The 27425-nt window shown below is 40.4% G+C and overlaps 1 protein-coding gene across 7 annotated transcripts in view; it reads right to left on the bottom strand.

The window, feature by feature from the left end:
• The window catches only part of HMGA2 (high mobility group AT-hook 2), a 123117-nt gene that overhangs the window by 87912 nt on the left and 7780 nt on the right, over positions 1-27425 (bottom strand). For 5 of the 7 annotated variants that reach the window (XR_009962979.1, XR_009962978.1, XR_009962977.1 and 2 more), the window contains exon 3: positions 23490-23540. Coding sequence is in view for 4 of the 7 variants with exons in the window: in XM_062609490.1 (XP_062465474.1) it covers positions 23490-23540 (51 nt within the window). In the remaining 3 variants the exon portion in view is untranslated. Of the gene's footprint in view, positions 1-8867; positions 9841-21252; positions 21343-23483; positions 23541-27425 lie in introns of those variants that run through there. The other 2 variants (XM_062609492.1, XM_062609491.1) reach the window with 2 other exon arrangements.

Here is a 27425-nt window from a genome sequence, read left to right on the forward strand (position 1 = left end):
TTTGCCCCTTTTCTTTTTGTGCGTGTTCAGTCCAACTGTCCATGGGCTTTTCTGACTTCTCCACAATCACTGACAGATATTCCTTATTATTCTACCTCTTCTCAATTTAGATTGTTTTCCCATTTCTGAGCAGAAAGACAGGGCCTACAGAAAAAGCAGAACAAAGAAACTAGGTGTTGGGAAAAGCTTTTAAAAACAAAAAAGTAAGGGAGACAGGGACAGAATTTCTGAGCAGGAGGCTTCAGCAGGAAAGAGAAGGATGCTTTCCCAGGAGCGAAACGTGTCCCACTGCTGAACTAGCTGAGGCAGACGGAAATTCACTACCAAAAAGAAAGTGACTCCATGTTTTGGAAGAGAACAGAAGCATCAGAAAGGTTATCGCAGATTTCTCACATGACTTTACTTTCCCATAAACTAAGCAGAAACAGAGGTGGCGAAATATTGTGGACATGCATTATTTTGCATAGGTCTCTACAAGCTAGGGCATCTTTAAGTCACCTTATATTTGGAAACTCTTCTATGTCCATTTTGTTTCCTAGAGCATACGTCTCTAAGAGTGAACAAGAAAGTCGTAGTGCTTTCAGGATTGGCCCTCTGGGACAGTATGAACCTGAGAAAGAGTAAGGGTGATCAGTGGTTGCAGAGGCCATCTGGCTTCACATCTGTGAAAAGTCACAGCTGTAACACTGGGAGAGACGCAGGCAGACCTTGAGAAACAGTGCTGTAGATACCTTCCTGGATTGGGAAAGAGGCATGGGACTGCCTCTGCTGGGGCAGCAACACAGCAACCTGGCATGCTTCTAAGTGAGCCTCTGAGTGGGGTGGTTCTCACAGAGCAGCAAAAGGCAGTGGGAAAATCAAGCAGCTAAACTCGCTGTGATCACGCCTGACCACAATTCAGCTCTCGGTGTATCAGCAGACATAGCTCAGTTTAACTCGGATTTCATTTCAGTTTGGTAGCTCTCCTCTAAGTGACTCCAAGCAACTCAGTTTCCAGTAGAAGCCCTGGGAGTCTGCTCCATGGCCTAATACATTTTGTGTTTGGGGGGAAATATTTGTGATAGTCAATTTAAATTTTCCTTTGTTCAGTTTTTCCTATTACATCTACTTTATCTTTTAGTTTGTATTGGGTCTTTGTTCATATTAAATGTGCCAAAAGAGCTGAACCTCCGCTAATAGCTTTTTCATAGCATGCAGCTACAGGCATGTCAGATACCTTTCTGCATGTTGACCCTCAAACCCCGGATGGAAAAAAACCCTTTAATTACCAAAATCTTTGAATCATGAATTTCATTAGTGTAAAAAAAAATACCAGTAGCAAAAAAGGGAAAAAAAACCCTAGTGTACTTAATAAATCATTGTATCTTTGCTACTGCATTATACAGGATACTTTAGAAAGAACATATTTTTCTATTACTTGCTACCACTTTTAGAAAAATTGCTAAAGAAACAATTTCTAATACAATGCCTCTTCTATGAAAGTAAATTTTCAGCCTTACTCATTTAACATGTGCAAAATTCCTTCCTGGGAAAGAAAGTAGTAAAAATCACTGGGAAAAAAGTACTGAAAAGCAGTTACATATCCACTGGGGGTTTTCCGCATTGATTTTACAACTCATTACCACTATTGCATCTATGGCTGTTGCTATATTGATTTTTAATACATAAAAGAATTTTTTTTTTTTAAGCCATAAAATTCTGTTGCTGCTATGTGAAAGAGGTGATTTAAATCACAACAGGTTAAGATAATAACTCAGCAATACTTCTCCTGTCTGACCTACAAATGCCACTCAAAAATAGATGAGAGAAATGCTTCGAAGTTTGGGTGAAGGGAAATGGTTTTGGTGTAAAAGAGTTTGTCATGTTCAATCTAAGCACGAAAAACGTTTTGCAACCCAGCCTAAGAGACAAACATATTAAAATCAAAGTTTAGCTGAACAGCTTTCATTGCTTAGCTCTGCTAACTGCCTTCTAGCACTGAAGAGCCATTTTGGTAGTAATAGCATACTGACAATTTTACATCAGCACCTCATGCCTATTCACAAATCTCCACTGACCACCACAGAAGGCAATGTTACTAAAGGTCAGAATTACCATCTATCTGCATAACCTCCTGTAAGGACTATGCTGTAAAGGATCAACCAGTCTAACAGTTTAATGTATCTGTAAAAATCTGATTAACCCACACTAAAGTCACACAAAACACTTCCAGATATTTTAAATACTTGAGAGATGACAGTACAATAGGTTCTTTATCAAATATTTTAGTTTGATATTAAATTATTTCCATTCCTTTAAAGAGTACATTAGCTGACTTATTAAATGGACTAGTTACTCATTTAAAATTACTTCCTCGGTTTGTGGTACTAGGAAATGACTCTTTAACAAGTATTCTTGAAAGTGTATCATTGCTCATTCGCTCACCAAGATAAATGGATGCCTTTTAAAGCAGCGTATCAACTTGCAACTGTTGAAATAAAAACTGAGGCAGAAATCAGCACTGTAAGCATGCAAACAAGTAGAACGCAGCACTGATTATCTACCTAACCTTAACTCTTCACACTAACCCCGCCAAACGTTTACCTCTCATATTTATTTTGTAAAGTGCTACATTACCATTATTTTCCTGAAAGAGATCAGTTGCTGTAAAACTTCCTTTTCCTAAACACTTCAAGAAAACCAGTGAACTTAATGGTAAAGTCACAGGGAGCTGAATGCCACATGTAGGACACACCGCATTAAATGCAGCCCAAGCTGCATGCACAGAGAGTGAGATTGCTTGCCAAATCATTAAACATTGCTCTTAGCACATTCCATACATTTTATATATTCTGAATAGAGCACTGCATATTATTTATTCCATATATGTTGTTCCATAATGTAAAGATTTGTATCACATCATTTTCTATTTAAGAGCTAGAACAGCTTTGTGACTAAGGACATCGAAGTAATTGTAGATCAATGTTGTTGGGTTGTATATGACTTCAGGAGCAAGATAGACTCCTTTTTTTTTGCAAAGAAATATGAAATTAAGTAACTTTGCTATCACTGGGTACAAACCAGTGATGTCCTCCTCACAACCTGCAACTTGAACTTGACCCACGGACAACTCATCCTCCAGACTTGAGTATGTTCCCCACACAGCCAGGCAAAACCAGGAGCTGCCACAGTGGATCTAGACAATTTAATTTTATGTAAAAATTTATATTTTCTATTTCTATGTTATATTAATATTTTCTATTATCCATAATAAAAGGTTTTGCCTTGGAATTTTGGTTTGAAAATACGTTACGTCTGTGCGTATATGTATAAAGAAGAATCATTCAAATACATGCACTTGTGAAGATCCCATGAGCCACGTACTGGACAATCTGCTCTTTCTCAGAGGGCATCCAATTCACACAAAGGCTATCTCTTTCTCCCTTCTCATTCACCATTTCATTCTGACCAAATCAGATCTGACTGATCCTTCCATGGCTCCACACCACAGCCGCTCATGGTCTCCTGACGTCTCCTTCAAACAAATGAAGGCGTTATTCAGATGTTACAGAATGACTGCAGGCCCTCAAGTATTTTTGTAACTTACATAAATACACTACAACGCACTCATCGGCCACAGAGCTTTTACGTATGTGACATCTGAAAAATATTTAAACGAACAAACACTAACATGCATTCCCACTAGCCTCTGGAAGCACTGCACCAAGCCTGATGGAATAAACTACTCATTTAAGAAAGAGAAGCAGCTAAGGAGAGGCTAAAAAAAATCAAACCAGAACGTAAGACTAACCTTAATTCTTTAACCTTGAAACCTCTTAGTGAACTTGTTTGTCTCCACCCCAGCTTCACAAGCTGCAGAAAAGTCAGTTTCGTTTTTCAGCAGAAATGGGATGGTGCTTAGAGTGAAATAGAAGCTACTTACTTGGAGCCTGTGAGTTAAGCGCTCCCAGCTGCGGGAAGCCCCACTCATCACTGTTGTTTACATTCAGATGTTTCACATTGTTGTTGGTGTAATCATTCCAGGTACAGTTACTGTGAAACTGAGACTAAAATAACCATCCACATCACAGCTAAAATATGGCTTTGTGCATATAAAGGTGAAGGACTCTGCAACAACTGCAAGCAGGATTCTCAAGTGCTTTGGATGTGTGCTCTTTGGATTTGCTCTTTTATCTACAATGCCCAGGGAAAGCAGTGCCTACTAGGGTGAATATTTCTAAGAGAACCATTCCTATACAACAGGTTTACTTAGGTGAAAGAGAACTGGCAAAAAGTGCCTACAGTAACCTGCAGAAGCCTGGAAGACCTGTCCCAGGGTGAAAAAAACAGGAAAACGTGATAGGAAACAGGGGCAAGAGGAATCAAATGAGAACCTTACAACTGGTCTTCTCACTTCTTCACGGCGTTATAGCCATGAAAGAAATGGCATGGCTTTATAGCTGAACCACCCAGGCAGCTGATCACCTTTGATGATCACCTGATCAATAAGGGATGGCTAATCACCTCTCATCTTGACTCATTAGTCAATGAGGAAATGTGGTTAACCACCTCAATGATAAATCTATCCTAGTTAGCTGAATACTGCCCACAGAGCCTGAAAATAATCCACATCCCTGGAAAGAAAATAGCAACAACCCTAAAAACTACTTCTGCCTAGTACATTTACCTTTACACAACCTTGATTTTCAAGCACCTTAAGAAATTATATGGGGCCCAAAGTTACTAAAAATGCCTAACACTCCAAAGGGAAAAGGTACCATCTTGACAACCTTTGTAATGGTTACACGAGAAATCTGATTAAAATGGTCTGCCCACTTTTTGTCCCACTGCCCAGAAGGACTGCTCTATCTCTTCTTTCAGCTCATCAAAGTGAAGAGCAGACTCACACAGGCCATTTCCTCAGGATGGATAAATAAAAGAGTCAGCAACTCCTCCCAGCCAGTCCCACTGCCCAGGAAAAGCCCTATGCATTTATTGTTCTTACTCCAGTACCAGTTGTGAGAAGTCTTTCTGCTGTCTCAGGAGCAGCAAACAGAAAATTCCTATATGAAACGCAGTGTGTATGACTTCATTAACAAGCCATGGCTGGGCACAGAGGATGTAATTATTAAAACTCCAGGAAGTGGAGAGTCCCTGTCCAAACTTTGAAATGCTAGGAAAAAAAATGAGGCAAATCCTAGGGGAAATATTTCTGAGAAACTAAGAAATAGCGCCCGTGGGAAACTAAAAGGGAAAGGAAATTTGGGAAGCATTTAGGGTTAGAATGACTGGATCACACAGAAACCCCTCCTGTCATTATCAGATGAGGGAAATGAGAGTAAGACAAAGATGCCTGAAGAACACAAATACAATTTAATGAGGCAAGACCTGCTGTAACTCATCAACTCTATTAATTGACATGTCCATAACTATGAATCCTGCCCTTAGGTCTGATATGGGAAGAAGCTGAAAACAAAATACGGAAAGAGGAAAGCTCCACACAGGATATGCTACCCGTTTAATGAAGTCTCCATTAACCTGCTGTCCCTTTTCAGCAGCTTTCTGGTAAAGATGCCCAGGAAAAGTATAGGGGTAAAAAATAGCTGCTACAGGGAGATGAAGTGATTGGGAGTATGGCAGTTACCCATCTGATGTGAACTGGGGCCATGAGCTCTGCACAAAGCCTCGAACCGAGGCCAAAGCACAGGCAAGGACTGATTTCCATCTCTGTTAGCAGCCAGAAAGAAGCGTTAAGAAACAAGCTACCAGAGCTGCTGAGATTTGTAATCCTTCCCAGCAGCTTGGCCAAGAAAGAAGAACAAGGACTACAGGGATTTGAACACAAAAGATGGCTACAGAAACTACCTGGCTGTTATGGACTCAGTCCTGCATCTCCAGTCTTGTTTAAAGTAACGACTCCAACATACTGGGGAGGAATTAAAAACCTACCCACTTGGTGAGGACATAAAGCAGACATTCCTAAGCTTTGAGGGCTGTCACGACTCCTTCAAGTGTGTTTTATGAGCCCCACTAAACAGCAGAAGTGAAAGAGTCATAACTCAAAAGTGAAGCTGGAAGGAGGAAACATCATCAAAATTTGGGGAACTCTGGCATCAAAGGTGAGGTTATTCCTGCAGAATCCCTTCACCACATCACTCCGACACAAACTGCAGTGAAGTTCATCAGAAAGGTTTGCTGCTGACAATCTGAGGAAGCTTTTGCAAGCAGCTCACCACAGCTGTTGACTACACATGGATCATACTTGCAACAATGGCCCTGAGGAGCCAGGAGTGTCTTCTTCAATAGAAAGTTATACCTTGCGGCTTTGCGTTGCTTTGAAACAACACACAAGTCAACACTTCTTTCTGACAAACACAGCAACTTTAAATAGCAACTTTAGCATTTCTAACAGAGAGGTGAAAACAAATAATTCTTGCAGATTCATGTATTCTTATTGCCTTCAAGCAATGCTATAACCTCACAGGAAATCCTAACCACTGTTGGGCTTAAATCACCTGTCGGTACTGCACATCAAGTGTTCAGGGTTTCCTCTCTCCCCTCTCATTCCTTATTAATAGTGTCATTTGCCCGAAAACCTGTTCATTCTGCACCTGAAGTCATAATCCTTTGTCTGCAACCTCACAATTAGTTGCTGTGGAAATCATTCGTATGTCACAAAAACAAAAGGCTTAGTGAAAACTTCAGGTAGGAAATAAGCAGGTTGAGCAGATGAACTCTTACAAATAAGAGACTGCTTTCTGGCAACTATTCACAAAAATAAATAAACAAATAAATAAATAGGAAACGAAAAAAAACCCCAAAACTTTCCCGTAAACCTAATCTATGACTTGCATTCACACAGAGCTGTCAAAGACAAGGGATAGAAGAATTTCCCTTACGATTTATTAAGGCCGTTCAGTACTTAAAAGGGGCCTATAAGATGGGCTCACTGCAATAGGATGAGAGGTAATGGTTATAAACTAAAAGCGGGAAGATTCAGGCTGGATGAGAGGAAGAAATTCTTTACAATGAAGGGAGTAAAATCTTGGCAGAGGTTGCCCAAAGAGGTGGTGGATGCACCATCCCTGGAGACATTCAAGGCCAGGCTGGATGCGGTTCTGAGCAACCTGATGTAGTTGAAGATGTCCCTGCTGATTGCAGAGGGTTGGACTAGATGATCTTTGGAGGTTCCTTCCAACCCAAACTGCCCTATGATTCTACGACTTTTGGTCCAGGAGAAATGTCTAGAAAAGTCTACTGGCTATAAATCTATTTATTGCATCTTGATAAAATACTTCTAAACCCTAGGATCTTACATTCAAATTACTGTGAACCTTATGCTTGCCTTCTTAACAAAAACAAAACCCCACACCACCTGATCTGTGGATATTTCTCCCCTAGAAAATAATGCATTGAGCATAGTGGTAAAATAAGCTTCTTGATGGACTTCAGATCAAACTAAAACCAACCCCTCATAGCTCCTACCTGCTGTGCCACCCATCAGAGCAACCACTGCTCACTCATCTCTCACGAGAGACCCCTGATGCTCAGATTGTGAACACTCTCACTTCGGCAGCAAGTTACAGGGGTGCAGCAAGTCACAGGAGAGGGACAAGGCTGTCCAGCTGTGGGGTCGGGGTGGCAGACAAAGTGTCTGCTAGTTGTTTGCCCTCTGGCTCTCCGCAGGGACACGACAGAAACACAGATGAAATTGCCTTTCACCTTTGTTTCATGATTTAAGATAATGAGCAGCAGATTATCAGTACAAGGGGTAAAAATCCACTTAATAATTATGGAATAGCTCTTCCTCTTGGAAGCAAAGAGCACATGCACTGCGGGATGCCATCTGGTTCTGGCCCAGAGTTCAGAACCAGGGCTTTCTCTGTCCTCTCTGCCCTTCATTTACTGTTGAGCGTGATGGGCAGTAAAGCTGGGGTAACTCTACTATTCATTCCAGGTTTGATCTTCCACAAAAGAAATCCACTAAGTAGTAAAGACAAAAATACTACTGCAAATCAGGAAGAGCCTGAGGAAAGCCGGTCAGCTCTACCACAGATTTCTCTACCCAGCTGCTTGGCAAAAAGAGCTGCCCTAGCATGCTCTGGCCATTCTCAAATCCCTCTTCTCCTTCCCCTCCCAGGTGAAACAAAGCAAAGCTGACAAACTTAATGACAGGCCTGTGCTTGATGGGGAGGAACCCAGCATACAGGTAGTGCATAGAAATACTGATAATTTGTTCTGGAAAGTGCCTAAGAGCTGGAAGTTGGGCTTCTCAATCAAAAGTTTGATCAAGCAGGTCTGGACTTTCTCTGACGGATGTCTGGAAATCTCCAAGGAGGGAGATTCCTCAGCCTTTTTGCAGAGCGTGTCCTGTGCTCATCTCCTCCTGCTGTGGATTTTTTTTTTCCTTTGCTCCATGGAAATTTCCTTTGCCGAAACGTGTGGCCATTGCCCCTTGTCACCGTTACATAAACTGGGAAATGCCATGGACTCAGTAGACCTGTGCGAATGAGAGAGAACTGAGTTCTGTTTCTGTTAGCAGTATGGCTAGTGCACAAGTGACATTCCATTCACTTGCATCCTCAAAAGCCTCCACTCCCATGGTCTGAATCTGTACATAATCTGCGCCTCCCAGAGGGCTTAGAATAGGGATTCTGGTAAAGAATAGGGGTGAGCAACTTGCACATAAGTACAGCACATAATTGTTTATTGCATCTTTAGACATGTCTTAAAAATAATTGTTTTTCAAGGTTTCGACAAGCATAATGTATTGATGTCCTGTTTATACTGCGGATCATGAATTTTAAGAGGTTACAAGCACTCTGCATATGGAGTTGGAGAGGTAATTCTTTTGTAAAGAATTAAATCTGCCAATAACATTTGACTTTGGAAAACATGCTAAAATGTTCTTCAAGAGTGACTTGCATCTTTTCATTAAAACGAGTGCTTTACCTACACAAGCAACAACCATAGATCTGAAATGAAGAGATGCCTCGCACTTGGTAGCTACATAGTGCTCATGAAAGTTTTGTGACCTCCTCAATGGAAGATTGCTTTTACTTTCATTAAATACATATATATTATAACCCCAGTAAAAACAACCCAAAAGACATGTAACACCAGAAAAAATACATTGAAATAACACTAAGGATCTAATATAAATCCACAAAAGCCAGGAAATTCAGAGATAAAGAAAGACTTTCAGATGAGGGAAAACTTTCCAATGTATTAAACTGCAGCATAAATTCACTTCCTCTTCACATGTTTGCCATCAAGTCATTCCAGACACAGGGGGTAAGTTTCTCCCTTGGGGGTAACTCAAAGTGCCTTCAGCAGTACTACACCAAGAATCAGTTTGGTCCTACAGAACTATGTCTTAATACTTTCTCTAGTTGTGATAATTACCATTGATTTGAGTTTAAACAGCAACTTCCTCTCATACAGCTCATTTTCCCATCATTCACAGAATGCTATAAAACTTTATTTGTGAGATCGTAGTAGTTTCCATGATAACAGACTATGATGTCAATAGTGGGGTTATGACTTCATTGACAGACCAACTAGAACCTCTGTGCAAAGGAGAAAATCCACACTCAAATACAAATATATCTGAGATTAGCAAAGACAACACTGCACTTCATGGGCATGGACATTTCCATCCGCATTAATAATATTCTCTACTTTTCACCTGAGCCAAGTATGAAAATGCCCCTTAAAAATTTCTGTTTCATTCATAAGTCATTCATGGTGCTGATGTGCTGCCACCCAAACTCAGCCTTGGCGCTAGCGCTGCATGGGCCAAGCTTGATGTCAGCAGCAGTTTAAATCATATGCTGTGGGTCCAATTCTTCGCTGCACTCTCTGGAAGTGCAAAGTCAAACGTACAGCTTAAGACAGGGTATGAAGGGAATGAAAAGATTTTGAGCTGTCTTCAAAGTTCCTGTATTCCTGTCCTTGTCTTTAAGCTGACATGGCTTTGGCTCTGGGACCTGGCTATCCCATCCCCAACAGAGCAAGATAACCATAATTAACGAGTTACTAGAAGATCCCCATGTGTTTCATTGAGCAGTAGGATCCAAAAAAGGAGTGTGACAAGGAGAACTGGAAAAAGGAAAGACAGGCTGCAACCTTTCCGCAGCTAGTACAGGTACGTAAGAAAACTACCCTGATCCTTGAGATACAGAGCAGAACTGCTGTAAACAAGAGCTTTCCACATCACCTGTGTTTCTGAAAGAGGAAAAAATATTTTTCCTTTCAGTTTCCTAGACTGCAAAAGGCAGAGGGGCTGTGGCTGACGCCACGCTGCCATGTGAAATAAGAGATGGGTAGCTTTAGCACTCTTCCACCCTAGACTGAAAACTCTTCATATCGGTGCATGGGACACAACTGAGCTGGAGGTCAGATTCAACCCAAGAACCGAGGAGTTCCCTGTTGCTCTAAGTTTTACAGACACTTGGGCTCTTTGTCCATTCTTTTTGCCTGTCTCTACTCCTTGCTTTAAGACCTTCTCAAAGGCTACCTGAAATTTCTCATGTTTAGTTTTGTACCAGATGTTTATTTTGTTGGATAGCTTCCAAATAAATCCAGACATTTTTTAATTAAATAAATGCCCTTTTCCATTTTTCAGATGTCTTATCATACTCAATTTAAACTAAGAACTTTTTCAAAGCTTCTATCCATGACATTTATGTAGCCCTGAAGGAGCAGAGCAGGCAAGCTACGTATTCAAACTTTGACCTGGAGAAGACAAACAGAGAACGGATGCAGGTATGGTTCACCTCTGTCTCTATTCTTGTGCAGTGTCTGGAATGCCCACAGTGCAAAAGGGCAAAGGAAGGACAGAATCCCTCCCATGGCTTCTTATTATAAGGCCTTTCATGAAAACTAACAAGTCAAGAAAAAATGAGGATGCTAAATATATCGAGTTCTGCCTCCCAGTTATTACACACTCAAGATAATGGCTTTTGGGGCTTTGCAATGTATAAAGCTTGCTCTGGGACATTATTTAATTACCTATTTGAAACCGTAATCATGCAAAGCAAACCACAATGATTTATAATTATGCAAAAATATTATGATGGCTCTAACTTCCCCCTTAAATAGCTTTCCTGGTGATTTGGAAGGGTAGGATTAATAACCTCTTTTTTGGAAACAAATGGCATCTGGTTTGCCTGCAGAGGCTCGGAGACCTTCTGCTTCCTGAAATGAGAATAAAAGAGATGAAATAGCTTCTGCTTGGAGCAAAACTGTTATTAAGTATATAATTTTAAAACATTTTTGTGTGCATGTGTGAACTCCAGTTTTGTTGCTCTCTGTGCAATAGATATTGCCCTTACCTAAGGAATTTTGATCTAGTTTAAACAGAAAATACGATGCACAAAACCTTCTCCCTTTAGATATGCTGCAGATTAAAGGGCAAATTCTTTCCCTCACTCAAAACCATAACCAGTGGCTCTTTGTTAGTATAACTGAGAGAAACTTTCCAGTTTATGCATCACCTTTTACAAGTATTAGTATTAACTCCAACCAAATCAGTTACAGTCTTGCTATTGAATTCACTTCAATGGAGCCACTGACTTAACAGACTTAAAAAGAATTGTCTTCAGTGAGTAATGTACCCTCTGCACATATCTATCTATGAACACAGCTAGGCGTATCCTTAATGAAAGTTACACCTGAGGAAAAAAAAGCAAAATCATTCAGCATTTTCAAAACCACATCTTTGTATAGCTTCGAAAAATTTGCTGAAGGGTGAAGTACAGAGATGTCCATACTGCTGTTTTCGAACAGACCACTGAAATGACTAAACAAGAAAAGCCTTCTACTTTTCAGAAGCAATACTGTTTATATGACATACAGTTGCTTTACAATTAAAAAAAAAATCATCAACCCCCCCCGTCTGCATCTATGTACAAGTCTAGCCTACCTGCTCATTCATAGAATCATAGAATAGTTAGGGTTGGAAAGGACCTTAAGATCATCAAGTTCCAACCCCCCTGCCATGGGCAGGGACACCTCACACTAAACCATCTAGCCAAAGGCCTTGTCCAACCTGGCCTTGAACACTGTCAGGGATGGAGCATTCACAACCTCCCTGGGCAACCCATTCCAGTGCCTCACCACCCTAACAGGAAAGAATTTCCTCCTTATATCCAATCTAAAATTCCCCTGTTTAAGTTCTAACCCGTTACCCCTTGTCCTATCACTACAGTCCCTAATGAAGAGTCCCTCCCCAGCATCCCTATAGGCCCCCTTCAGATACTGGAAGGCTGCTATGAGGTCTCCACACAGCCTTCTCTTCTCCAGGCTGAACAGCCCCAACTTTCTCAGCCTGTCTTCATTTGGGAGGTGCTCCAGTCCCCTGACCATCCTCTTGGCCCTTCTCTGGACTTGCAGTGACTGCTCAAAACTTACTGACATTAATAACAAGTTTATTGTATTTACATATTGATTCAAACACTATTCTTGCTATGTGAGTCACTGTAAACTTTGTGTTCATCTGGTGCCTAACTTCAACATGTATAGATATTCTTCCTCAAATTACCTGAGTTTTGTGCAAATGACTAGTTGCACAATTTATAAAGCTTTATAATGAACCAGCAGGCACTTATACATCACGTTAGTGGCAGATGGAGAAGGGCTGAAATCCAGACAGCTGATTTCATTAGGAGTTTGGCCATTGACTTCAACAAGCCTAACATTTTATCATGTATCTCATGGCTGCATATTCCATCTACTTGATCAGAGGCATCATGTGTCACCAACAGACCACTTGTCTATCTACATATCTCAATCAGACTTACACATAAAACTTGACAAAACAATTTTGCATGATTGAATTGTCATCCCTGATTTGAATGGGAAGTTTGCTAAAGAAGCTCCTTAAAAATTGCCTACACCTTTTCCTCCTCCAAATAGCTCATGAATGCTAATGAATGCAAGAGTGCATGCCATGGCAGAGACAGCCTTGTCTCCTCTACATTTGTAATACTGTGATCCAAGTACAGTATGTACTTTGTCAATGTGTTTTGTCAGTTGTTTTCTCAAGACCCAGATAGTTGTCTATGGAAGGAGAGTCCCCAGGTAGATTCCTCAAGGCATTTAGCATCATTAACAGGAAACAATGCAGGAGGAGCAGCCAGAGGGTGAACGGGTTCTGTGTGAATACTAAGGAAACCCCAAGAACATGTTAACACAATGCAACTTTGGTAAGATCATAACAGTGAAGCTCACATATGTGTTTGTATTACATTTTGTAAAAGGCCGCAATTGCTGTCTATTGGGGTAATTGATATAACAGTCAAAATGGATTAGGAGAATATATTGGGTAATGCTTTCTGCTGTATGCAGGAACTAACAGTCTGACTGTTTTTTAAGCTCCCAGCAGTTACTTAGAACAGACAGGATGTAAAAACCCTCAATCTTGCCCAATTCACTGATAATCTTAAAGGCTCCAAAACAGAGATTTCCACTACTGGTAAACTACTTTTAATCAAAACAAACCAACCTCTGCAGACCAGACTCCTTTCTCATTGACACGGATACATATACACAAGTAATACGTTACTTCAAATGTAATTTATCAATACTATTATTTAAATCATCACAAATAGTGCCAAAGCCTAACCCTGCAATTCTGCAGTTCCACAGTTCTCAGGACTGACAGACTAGAATAAAACAAACTGAAAGCAGAAAGTTCATTTTAAAAATGTAAAATGAAAAGCAGAATATAGACATACATTATACATTACTACCCCCCTAAAACTGCTATGGGAACAGCACACATGCAGATATATAACCAAACTGCAAAAAAACCTCTGAAACATTACAGCACTTGCAATAACAGGCAATAATACCATTTGAACTGGCAAGAGAAAGAATTAAAATCACATGCAAATAGATTACAGCAAGCTGCTGCCTGCAAAATTCTTGCAGCCACTCTATAAAGCACACAGATAACGTCTTACGTGTGTGGAGGTTTCTCTAGGGTGGGATTTAATCCATCTGCTCTCTGTGACTGCCTATCTTTGTAAGGTCCTCAGATGCCCAGTGTTTTCTAGTTAACCTTAAAGCCCTCTGCAGACTGAAGTTTAATTAGCTGAACATGCTCAAAATTGCAAATCTAAGGCAGCAAGTCCTACCTCCCAACAAACACTTCACTGCATTTCAAGTTTCAGCTGAAAGCCCCCCCAAATCCAGGTCCACCCTATGGAGAAACCTTCAGAGCTACATAAGGTCAGGGATAGAACAGCTCCATTCATAGTGCTCTCCTCCAACTGATACATCAGTGTCTTGGAGCAACAGTACTCACAGGGGGGGTCTGCCTGTTAGCAAACATGATGAAGATTTGAACCCACACCTCCTGTACGTGTGTCCTAATCACCAGCTCCTATGCTTTCCTGGATGAGAAGCAGTCTCCAGCCCTTCTCTTGAAGCTGAAATACCATGCACAGAAAAGGCTTCTGGGACAAGCTACTAAAATCCCAGTGAGGCAGCAGGTAGCTTGGGTGGAATAGACTTCCCACACTGCCAAGCCATGAAAGAAAAGGGATGAAACCCAGAGATGCCTGTGTTCAGGAAACAAACCCACCCATTTCTCCTGGCTGTCAGATTAGGAGAGGCAGCTCTAGTACAGCAAAAGATTTCCTTCCTAGAAAGCAATCACTACAACATCAAACCAACAGAGATGAAGCCTCCCAGCCTTGCAAAGAAGAAAATCATACCCCGTCAACAGCCTCCAGTAACAGCGAGGCTGATACTCATTTTCTGTGCAACCAGAATCAGTTTGAACAGCGAGTTAACACAAGACTGCAAAACAACCAGCGTGCTATGAGCACTATCAGCCTCTACACCACGATTACATCTCCTCAACATACAGCTTTCTCATTCACTCTGTCATCTTCCCAGGCCTTAGTGTTTCCTGTTCCAGGGTCCCCCTGAATTAGCTGAGTTCTCCTGGACCTGAAAAGACCGCTTCCTCTTTAGCAGCAGTGTCACTACTGCAACTTTAAACCACTAAACCGTACCCCACTCTGACTACCGAAAGAGTACAGCCTGTGAAGTCTCTCTATTTTTATTTTGGTTCTCATTTGCAGCCTGATGAATACTTCAGATCGGTCTTGGGATGGATAAACACGTGCACCTATAAATGCCATTGTAAACTACGCTCGCTTTGTGTTTTAAATCCGTAGCTAGCACAAAATAAGTTCAAGACAGCAAAGTAAGAATGCCCCATGCTAAGTAAATCACATCTAAAGCACGTTACTGTTGATACAAACCCCTTTTTTTTTCCCTTGCTTGGAGTTGTGTGCTACAGAATTAGAAGCCACCTCCTGGTGAGGATATGTTGCAGCTGTTTACTGAAAAAAGCCCACTTTCTTGTTGAAAATCTAGCCTCATACCTAAAATGTAATAGTGAACTGCAGTCTGAGGTAAGGCTTAGACCCAGGATTAAGGAAGAGGAAATAACAATACTCACGCTTAAGGCAAGTAATGACTTTCACTCAAACACCTGAAAGCACTCTCCACATATTAATTATCACAATACCAGCCTCCTACCAGCCCTTCCAGGAGAGGATCAACCCTGCATTCCTTCAGCATCCACATTGCCTGCTTGGGTCTATAAAGAATGCAGAACAAAGCCAGAAGGATTACTTTAATTATTACTTCAATTATTATCATAACTCTTAATTGAAAGGAGTAAATTCACCCACACAGGGACTGACTTATAAAACGGCCCTTTCCTATTGCTGATGGAGAAAAAAATGTGTATTTTTTTGTAAGGCTACTGCATTACTGGGGATTGCAGTATAAAACAGAATAGAATGAAAATAAATTACATTAATAAATTACATTAAATAAGCTGCACAATTAGTCAGAAATTATAAGAAAACCTAGAAGTCTTGACTCTGAATCTTCTGGCCTGGATCACACTTTAACATGCAAGTTTTCATTCCGTCTGCACCATTACCTTTCAAGAGGACAGGGAATGGAAATACCATCTTTGAATGAGGTGACCTGGAACGGCCCTGTCCTGCAGCTATGGCTCAGATCAGCTAGTCCTGGAAAGCAGAGTAACTGCACTCAAAACACTCCAGGAACTAGGCACTTTGGTTTCATGATTACATTTGTCATTTACTGAATCAGTACTGAACTTCTACATGTAATTAAGGTACAAAGATGAGAAAATACCATCAATATACATCAAATACCTTTCAGCCTTGTATTTGGGTTTGGTTCAAAACCCTTCTGGTCTGAAACCTGTCCATTCTATCCTGTATACAGAATTATAGAATCATGTTGGAAAAGACCCCTTAAGATCAAGTCCAACCATTAACCTCGCACTGCAAAGCTCACCACTAAACTAAGTACCTAAATACCACATGTACACGTCTTTTAAATGCCCCCAGGGAAAATCATAGACATTTTGGTACCATACTCCTACCCCTCACTGCCCACCAGCTAGACATAAGCTAAACACACTGAGATTACTCACATCTGAGTTTACAGAAACAGGTAAAACCCATCTATTGGTTTAAGATACAGAACCGAAAAGCATGTTTCCCTCCTTATCCAACCTGTTCACAAGCAAGCTTTACAGGAGGATGGCCTTGACTGAAGGCACAGGCAGGCTGCCAGGAAATCCGAGTTCTATTCCTGGCTCTTCTACAGATTTCCTTGGGCAAGACAATTAACCTTGTGGAGTACATTTTCAATGGAGGTGAGGCCCAGCTTCTCTTTCGGCATTCATAACATTTTCAGTGACTAAAATGGAATTGTAAGAGCAAGAATGAGTGCCTGTGCTTTTCACTAGCTGATGTATTTTCTCCGTCAGGTAGCTGGATGCACTGATAACTGTGCTAGCAACAAAACCAAAAACGCAAACACCACAGGTGCAAAAACATCTCCTGATGCTGCCATGACCAGCCTCAGCGCTCAGTTTCCTCGTATGTTAAAAGGGCAATGAGGCTTGTAAAATGAAAATACACAGCTGAATGGGAAACTAATTTTCAAAGTCCTTGAACACCCGTTACCTGAGATCATGAAAAGGCAACAGCTCAGAATTCCAGTTTACCTTTCACTACAGATGCTGCATTTTTACTTTCTGCATTTCTTGCCTGTTAGCATTTCCTCTTTGGGCCTCAAACAGAGTAAAAGATTTTCCTTTAAGGATTCTGAAATGGCAGCTGAAGGCAAAATATTTTTTAGCAAAACTGGGTATGTTTTAAGATCCCTTAACGGAAGTGGAAATGAATTCGAGAATAAGAGAGATATTCTTTTGGTAATATGAATGTATTTTAGAACAGAAATATCATGGCTAAATTTTCTTTTGTGGTCTACAAGATCTGCACTTGAAATAATGGTGCAACATCTGCTTATACCAACAAGGAAGAGGACTCCAAGAGTCCAAGGAAGGACACTATTTGCTTAGATAAGCTTATAGAGAAACGAAGACACATACATCTCTGAACACCGGTGAGACAGAACATGTATTTAGTGATTTTTTATGCATCCTGTATGAGCATGCAAGATATTTTTTTTCAAAGAATGCTGAATAAAAAAAAAATAGGCAAAGACTGACAAAAAAGAGCATTAAAATATCTGTTTGTCATAGGAGAAAAGTTCAACAATCATTGCTTTTGTCAAAATGTTCAGGTTTTGAGAGATGATTTCTTTTACAGATCATCTGAACTGGAAAGTGAATGTATTGGTATAAAGCTTTTAAGGCTTCCACTTCATGTCCTTCATCTACTTGTTTAGTAATTTTGAAGGAAAGAGGTCGCCTGTTTTTCATAATTATAAAAGCCCCTTCGAGCTCTACAGAAAACTGAAACGATGACCCCCTCCCAGGTGATGATCTTGCCCACACAGATGTAAAACATGTTCATGAAAGAAGTTATATTACCATGCATTAACATCTATGACCTTCACAAAGAAGGTAAGGTAGTTTGGAAGATTAAAGTAACATCAACATGTGTAAAACAGGAAAACAATTGCAGTACAAAGCACTAACATCACAAATATTGCAGTCAAAAGTTGTAATGACATAAAGTCACTGAAATTAGATTATTCTTCCAAATACAAGAAACTGACTTTTTATCTAAATTCTACAGATAAAACTTCTATATTCTATGTATTCTATATTCTATAATTACATAAACAGCAGCTTCCTTTTTCGTTCATCATCATCCAATACATGTGACTTAAGTTTTACCTCAATCATGGTTTGCTCCAAATAGACTATGAAGTAATTCCTTCAAACAAGTACAGGTTCTCGTGACAGCGGAATCTCTAGCCTAGCTTGGGGATACACTGGCAAGCACTATCAACAAGCCAGATCTGCCACACATAGCTTTTACCATTGAAAACTCAGATTTGTGTCCTATTTTATCATCTAGATTGTCTTTCCCAGTGTTAAAAGGCTGCTCTCTCCAGATGAGAATTCACCCCACCTATAACTAAGTCTTTTATAGAGGAGGATGGACTATGATCTCAGAACACCCCTCTCTCTCTACTACATAGCGAAGAAGCCTGCATGACTTTAAGCATCTCCTAGACTATGACTTCATATGAGACAAAAATGACTGTGCTGAATGAGAAATAAGCACCAAGTTAAATGGCTTCACACGACAGAGCACGGCACTAACAGACAGAAACTTCTACTTAGATAAAAGTTTGCAAAATTTCATTGTGGGCAAGGAATAACCTCAAAACATTGAAGGGTCTTCTGAGGCAACAAGGCTCTCTTGATACGCATTTCTTCAAAATTCAGAACCTGGCTTTCAAAGTCTTGCAAGTGAATGAGCATTAGGAGCTCTTGGCCTGACACAGGCCTTCTGGAACTGCTAGCATAGAAACACTGCACAAATTCCATGTTTAAGGTTTGATATTTCAACTATGTCAAAACTGCAGTGGGAAATAAGCTGAAGAAAAAGTTACCAGAAAAAGCATTTTTGTAATGACTTTTTTCAATGTGTTTTGGCACTGCTTAAACTGATTTTCAAGTATAAAGTGAAACTCTGCCCTCATTATAAAGGGGAAAACCTGAGCTTCAAAAGTACTGTAACGTCTATGTCATCATGACTGGATCAGATAAAGCTCCTGCTTAAGGAAATTCAGTTTCTTTCTGATTATCTTTTATCTCCTACCAACCTGAAATGTGCTACCTAGACTATCTAGCAGAAAACAAAATTCTTGAAAGAGAGAAGTTTTCTGAACCAGTCACAGTTGTTTCTTGGGCATCAGTGACAAGATGTGCAAATGGATGCTTCACACGTACCCTGCACTTGGAAAGTCACCGATTCTCCTCTGCTGTTATAATCATGTGGCTTACAGAGCTGCAGCTCTGGACTTTTGCTTGGGTTTTTTTGAGCAATTCTGCTTTGCCATGCAGTGAATCTGTGGTTCAGGTTAAAAAATGTGGAGCTGAAATCAGACAATGCAAAACAGAAACAAAAACAAAAACACAACAACCAAAAAACTATCTAAAAATATAACAAAAACAATGGAAATGGAAAAATACCCTTTTAAGTATCAACTTCAGAACTGAGTTTCAGGTTTCCCCATTAAGCTAATGACTGAGAGCACTAGAAGTCTATGAAATTTCCAGGGGTTTTCAATGCAGCTCTTTGGAACAAACAGCAGAATAATTGATTATTCAGTCTCTTGCTTTACTCATAACCCTTCAGTCTCCTCCTTTCAATCAACTTCTAGCCATACACAAATTAAAACAAAAGAAACACGAAAGCATTGACTGTGAGCTCTTTACAAAGGGTTGTATAAAGCCATCAGCAAAACTGCTCCTGATTCCACAAACAGCAGCAACAGGAGGCCTTAAGTGGCAAAAACCTGGCACAACCAGTGCAACTTTTCACTCCATTCCGAGAATGCAAATCTCTATGGCTATGGATCCGATGTTATGCCTATGCTACATAAAATAATTCTGCTAATAAAACCCAGTGTGCTTCATCTGCCTTTTCCAAGCATCAAAGGCTATGTCCACAATACACAGGCAATATGGACCAGCAGGGAAAAAAAGGCTGGCGCTGAGGACTTCAGGTCCAGATCACATACCTTTCAAGAGGTTTTAATTCCACTCTAGCCTAGTCCTATGGGTTGAAAGCCTACTGGATGGCACTTCTGCAGCACAACTTCCAATTTTGTTTCAGTTGAAAGGAAACCAGCCCATGAGCTCTGGGACTGCTCCACAGTGCATGTAATACATGAGGGACAATTAGGAGATGCATTTCCAAAGCACACTCCTGATTTGACCTAACACACTAATGCAGATGCATCCAAAGAGCTTAGAACATGTTGCTGCATTATACCCTCTAAAATCAAGGAGTACCAAGGTCATGAAGAGGTTTACCTCCCTCTCTGTTAATAGGACTTGTAGCCGCTAATGTGCTTTACACAGGGGCAGCAACCTATGGTGAAGATGACTTACAGCAGCAGGCACTGTGTTTCTGACTGCAAATACGTTAGTTTCCCACCACCTTGACCTTGTTATCTCCAGGATTTTTATTTAATTAGCTCTACACAATTAGAAAGCTTAGCTGTGTAGCTGAATATTTTATTTTCAGGAGAGTTTGTCAGCTTTTACGTCTCTTCTACTGACAAGGGTCTTCTCCTTGATGACTTTGCAAAGCGCACATTATGGCACTGAAAACTCATCAGATGTCTCACACACTTGTGAGAAACTGAGCTACTTGCCTTTTTCGCTTGGGCTCTCCCTCCCCCTCCCCAGTTTTATAGTAATCAAAAAGATTTACTTCTCTTCTAAAAAATAATACATAAATAAATACGTTGCAAGTCACAAACATTAAATACTTAATTTGAACCGGCAGAAAGACCAGCTACCGGAATTCTGCAGTGCTCTGTTAGGTCGTATGTCTCTGCATGTGCATATTGAAGGAAACAGCAGAAATAATACTTTTCAATTTGATGAACAACATATGACACAGAACCTCTAGACTCGTAAGAAAGGGTTACAAACTCAGGAAAATACCTTCCATATAGAATCCTGCCCTCTCCGAGAAAAAAATCCTTACTTTCACTGATACAGAACCATCATCATTCAGGCTTGATATATAAATTGGAATAAAGAAGAAGACAATCACTAAGGACTTGACTGAAGTTCGGGTGATAAAAAGGGACACTTTCTGAGTACGTGTTAGATGTCAAAACAGAAAGGCTGATACTGTGCCATGTGCTTTTAGGCAAAACTCTCCCTTGATTTCAACCATAAGCTTTGCTTATGATTGGTACCATGGCTTATAATAATTTTACCATATTTCTTTCTGGAGCAAACCAAAACATCACTCTCCATTTCATCATGCACACAGGAGGAACCCATGAGCCTAAGTTTAAACTGGGAAGAGAAAAGAAGGAGAGAGGAAAATAAAAAGCGTATTTGATTCTCACAGTCTATAGAATTATCTCAATGCCAGCTGCAGATAGGAGCATTATCTCTGAAAATCACAAGAAGCAATCATAGCATCAGAATAAGCAAATGAAGACTGTGCTTTCAACAGGCACAGTAACAAAGTAATACCAAGTTTGAAAATATGCCTAAGTTTTTAAAACATGAGCGAAACTGTTGCACTGGTCTCACAATAAAGTAATGCATATACCCACTAAATAGCCAGTAATTCACATTCCTGCAAATCAGATTCTGCACCCAATAAACATCCTATGCTAAACTTCATGATACTGCCTATTCTTTCTACCCCATAAAGATACAAAAATAAAAGGGAAACAGTCTCACCTAAAAGATGCCACAAGGGTTGCATTTAGCCCTTTCCACTGGAAACTCACCTTAGTTTCTGACTGCGAGTGCTTGGGAAAGAATATCCTTTTAACATTTCACACTGCTGCGTTTTCCCTCTTTACAGAGCTCTTCAACCACCCCTATTCCACTGTCACACATTCCTAATACAGTGGGGATGCCCTGCCTGTTATAAATTACTCTCATAAACCAGCTATTTCTGCTGCTTCCTCTGGGGTTGCACCCAAGGTGAGGATCAAGCAAGCAACACTCAGAATCCACATGTGCAAGGTCTGAGCTGGACAGGAGGAAGCAGATGGTAACTGATACTTGTTTTACTGCCCTTGGCATTTGCCTTCTGCAAGATGCCTTTGAGAAGATCACCAGGACAGGTACATTTGAACACGCCACCTTCCTCCTAATGCCAATGAGGCTCTTCATGTGCCTGAAATCTGCTTGACTTAAAAACTACAGGCATAAGCAGACATCTAGTACGCAATGGTCTGTTTTCCCAAAGGAATATCCTGGGGTATTTTATCACTGTGGACAATGCCACAGAACTAGTTCTTAAAGTGATTGTTAAAGCCATCTCTTTATTTAGCTGCTGATACTCCAGAGAACCTCAGCTGTAGCTTTCAGTACCTTCTGGTCTTGTTTGAGCTTTTGCAAGCATATACTTTAAAGGCTGTGTTGACATCTATGCAAAAGAACTGAACAAAATGAGGGGAAAATTTACTGCAGAGAGGAAAGAAAAGGCAGAGTAAAATAAGGGAGCAAAATTGAGATGGATTTGAAAAATAAGTTTAAGGAAAACTGTTGAGCAGATAAAGGCAAAAGGAATTGGAAAAGGGAAATCAGAAATGTTAACTTGTGATGGAGCACGCGGCCACAACTTCGTGTTTTCTAATACCTGATCATGCTTTCCAAGTGACATCCCCACCACATTTCTTTTGAAAGCCTCTGCGTAAGTGAAAGATGTGCAGAGGAGAGGTGCACAAGTCAGACTCTAATTCGCTGCAAACATCAGTGAGAACACAGCATTTCTAGTATCTGAGACTGAAACTTTTCCACGGCCAAAGAATCAAACCACACATACTTGATTGCCATGTCTACAGACTAAAGGGCCAGGGAAAGAGGAAACTTTTACTGAAACATATTACTAGTCACTACAATTATATGAGGCATGAAGATGGCCCAGACTGGAAAAACTAAATTCTAAGTGCAAGTATCCCACTGTTTTTTCTCTCTTTGTCACTGGAATTAAGGAAAATAATGCTGTTTCTAGGCAATGTAGGACAAAGAAGTTTTGGTTTTAAAACTTTTAAACTTTATCTTGTAGACATTACATCTGAATATTATCACCTCTCTTAATCACCTTCTGATGTCTGATAGCACGCCTTTAACCTTCGTTAGTCAATTACTGGACAAGTTATCTCCTTACTCTCTTTTGAAGGAAGAGTTGTGCCCCTTTTCATGCTGATAAGAGACACAAAAATATTCACTCCCAGCAAACATTTAAAAGTAAAGTGTCTTGAGCAAACTACCAGAGTCTAAAGGTAGAAAGCTGTGGTTAACTTCTCTGTTATCTTAACTCTTTAGTTAATCCACCAGAACAAACAGGCATAGAAGATGGATGCTCTTTCTTACAGATTAAGCAGAAATAATTGTTCTCTGAAAGAATGGACTTTATAATATGCTTTATAACACAGCAAATAAATCAAATGATTGGAAGGGAAATACCTACCCATTTTCTGGGCCGGCCTCTAGGTCGCTTTTCACCAGTGGCTTCTGCTTTCTGTAAATGGAGAAGAAACACAACATATTTTATACCTCAGCATTATTTAACAGACTCAGTAACTAGGAACTCCTTTCCTGTAACATTAGCCACAATCCTCTCTCTCGGGTGGCACCAAGGCCCCTCCTGCTCTATGGGTGGAATAATATTCAACATAGTGATTATGCTGGTTTTCCTGACATTTCCTAGCCAGAGTGGCCAGGGAATGCCTCATCTGCACCCTGCACCAAGGGCGCTCCTGGTCCTAATCCACCCCATGTCCAGGGGTCCAGAGGAGCATGCCCATGCACATTCAGCTGCTCAGCATAGCTTGGGGTGCCCCAGCCCGGGCCACCCCTTGGGGCATGCAGACTGTGGAGGGGAGCGCAGGGCAGTTTGGGAACCTGAGAACCCCCAAACCCACCACATCTAGTCTTGCACAGCCTGTCACAAATTTACTTCAGCATCCTCCTTCTTCCTTTCAGTATTTTAAACAAGAGAGACTAGGATGGGGACATTTTTAAAAGCACCACTGCTATGTACAGTGGAAAGTATAGTCTCCGGTTATTTCAATTGTGATGCACTACATCAATAAAACACTTCCTAAGCATTAGAAAGCTGAGAACAAACCTAAAACATCTACATACACACACAGTCACTAAATCAAAAATACAGCCTGTTTCAAGCCTGAACAAAGCACATTATAGAAGCCACAATTCCTTCTTTTAGTCTCATGATGTTCATGCATGAAATGGATTTGGACAGACTACTACCATGAACATGTGTGTTTGCATTGGGAAATAACTTCTCTATTTCATGTGAAGTTTTCCAGATAAAAGCACATCCTTAAGCCGCAAGTAAACCTTTCACTGGTCCAAAACACACCTTCCCTTCTCAAGTTTAAGGAAGCAGCGGCATGGAAGGTGCCCTAGAAGTGACAGCTATATTTATATAAGCTCAGCAATTGGTCCTGGAGCTCAATGCAAAGGAAATACGGATTCTCTTACAGACTCTTTCATTAACAAACTGCGTGACACTCTGAATACTATGTCTTATGCGCTACACTAAAACACAGGCTTTAAAATTAAAACTGCAGGTTATTTTCTCTAGATAGGTTCTAGCCATGCACACTCCTCATCAGGTAAATAATCCTGTCCTGCAGAGGGTGATGAGGATTTTGCTACCAGCTTTAGTGAAGGCAGGACTTGCCACATACAAAATCCCTGAGAATAAAGACTTTCAGCACACGTTCAGTGAATGTGCTTTCACATTTCCATGAATTGCTTTTTTTTTTTTTCCCAGTTAATTGTATGTGTATTTGATTTTCCCTTAGAAATCAACTGTGTCATTAAATAAATCACTTGCTGGTCAATCTCGGTAACATACACTGTAACCTAATGCTGTGCAAATCGGATTCCTCGAAAAGAGAACCTGAGCTGAAGAAGTGGTGGAGGAATCTCCACAAAAAAACCTGCCCTGCGAGTTAAATGCAACTCTTTTGAAATAAATATCTCAGTAAGGAGAAAGCTGTGAAAAATAAAATTCACACTCCTAAAGGGCAAAATTATCACTCAGACTTGTTAAAAGAGTAAACCTGCTCTTTAATCGTTTATACCGGTGTTACATGTAAGGCGAAACCCTCTTATGAGAATACTTCTTAAAGTGCATTTACTCTATCCTGTAGCTGTCTATTTCAGAGTTTTGCTTCCTTTTAAAGTGTTCATTTCTTTGTACTTGATAACCTGAAAGATGCAAAGAAAAAAGACATGGCTTGGTTTTGACAAGCTGTAGCCCCCTCCATTTACGTTTACTTCACAAAACACTGGGTAAAAACTGAGGAGAAAATATTGTTCCTAATGATAATTAAAGGTTAAAATTGTTCTTAACAACTCCACACCTGACATGTTATTGAAGCACAAACACCATTTCTTTTCTTCTGCACCTTACTGCATTTGAAGGAAAGGCCCTTTTCCAAAACTCAATGAAAAACAATTAACTTTATGAACACGAAAACTACTTTGGTCTTATCATTAAAGTTCCTACAAACCTGGCACAAACTGTTAAGTGCAACAGCAGCATATAACCCATTTTGATGGGAAAGAGAACATGAGAGACTTCTTTGAGTAACTAATCTTTGCTTCCTGCCATAAACTGTCACACAGCGTGGCCGCTTGCCACAAACAGGGCTGCGCTTTACCCCCGAGGAAGGGCCTGTCAGAAGTGGCTAGTGTTCCTGCTGGCTAGTTTGGGTATCGGTTTGTCAAGTGCTTGGGGACCTTTCAGATTGAAAGGCACTATATTCCTGCTGTATATGATTTCCACCTCATGTTAGAAGAAAAACATTTCCATGGCTCTTATCAAAACCAAATCTTTCCCAGAGGTGAGCTGAGCAAACAGCAAGGCATGCCAGAGACAATGTTTTGGTACAGAGCCATTCTGTAAGTAAATAGGAAGGTTTCCACAGACCAAACTGCAGAAAACGAAGGACAAGAACCTCCAGAGTGAAGTTTTTTTATCTCCAGTCCAAGGGAAAAGAAAGACAAAACACTTCTGGAACAACCAGAAGGAGTAGTGGAAGTCCAGTAGTGATGATAAAGACATGAAACTTAGGAAGGTATTCTAACTCCCTCTGGATATTTTTTAGTTTGCATTTTGCAAACATAGTTTATGTTTTCTCCAACAGAGCACAAGACTGTCTTTTAATTTGAGCACCTGAAGAACGGTTTTATTGCGTATCAGACAAGTAATTCAATGTTCCTCCACATAATTTTAAACTAATTAATAAGAAAAAGAACACGTAAGTGTCAAAGCATTCCCCTTCCTCTGAAACAGGTATTTGCATAATCAGAAACATGCCAGTCTGTTGCCTCCTTGCTTTAATTGAAGTGTTGCCTCTGAAGCTAGGAACAAATCCAGAGAGAGCTCCAAGCCACCCAGAAGTAACACGGATCTCATCTGGGGAGTAAGATGCACATGTTCCCAGCCACCCTACACGCAGCAGCTGGTACCTGCTTCATCAGGAAGGAAGCTGCTGCCTTCATCCTCTAAAGCACTTTTTAAAATTGAGATGTGTTTGGTTAGGGCTTTCTTAACATTCAGTGCTACATTATGAGGCTCTGTACAGCTCAGACACGAAATCATCAAGCTTGAAGGAGGGTCGGGAATGTTACCTAACACAAAACAAGTTTCATGAAAAACCATGACATTCCTCATAAACAGTAATATGAAAACGTTATTTTTGCTATGTCACATTTTAGGAACAGAATTAGACTTACTTGTTTTTCAGCGCATGATCTATATGGAAAATGGGGGTGGTTTTTGCCCCAGGTGAGGAAGATGACCATTCCACCATTCACTGCTGCCTAGAATCAGCTAACATTTGCAACTCCCCTAAGCCCTGAACCACAGGGCCATCAAACCCTGCTTCCAAACAGATTTGACTGCCTATCATCTCTACCTCCTTGTTTCATAAGCACATTGTGCCCAGAGAGAAACTGAGGCTGTACTACTGAAAGCAATTAACAAGACAAGTATAAATAATTGAGCAGCTATAAAGTGCTCTTTGGTCATCTGTCTGTTGTCAAAGAAGATCTCAAATGCAACAGAATCCAAATTTGGAGAACTCTATCCACTTTGCAAAATGATCTGCTGGAGACCTCAGATAAAATGTGTCAGAGCTGTAAATCAGGTGAAATAACTGAGAGGTCTCAGGAGAAAGATCACTGTGCCAAGACCTTTCCTAGGAATGTGTCCCTCCCCTTAAGAAAAAAAAAAGTTATTTTGTTAAAAAATAGGCTAGGCATTGGCTGAATACAAAAATATCACACTTCCCATGTCCTGTTTTACCCATTTTAATTCTAAACAGGAGTCAGTCTTCTGCTTCTCCTATCTTGCTCAAAATGCCTG

Source organism: Pezoporus occidentalis, unplaced genomic scaffold (genome assembly GCF_034315485.1).
Source record: "Pezoporus occidentalis ecotype Australia unplaced genomic scaffold, CSIRO_AGI_Poc_V1 ctg138, whole genome shotgun sequence".
Classification (NCBI taxonomy): domain Eukaryota; kingdom Metazoa; phylum Chordata; class Aves; order Psittaciformes; family Psittacidae; genus Pezoporus; species Pezoporus occidentalis.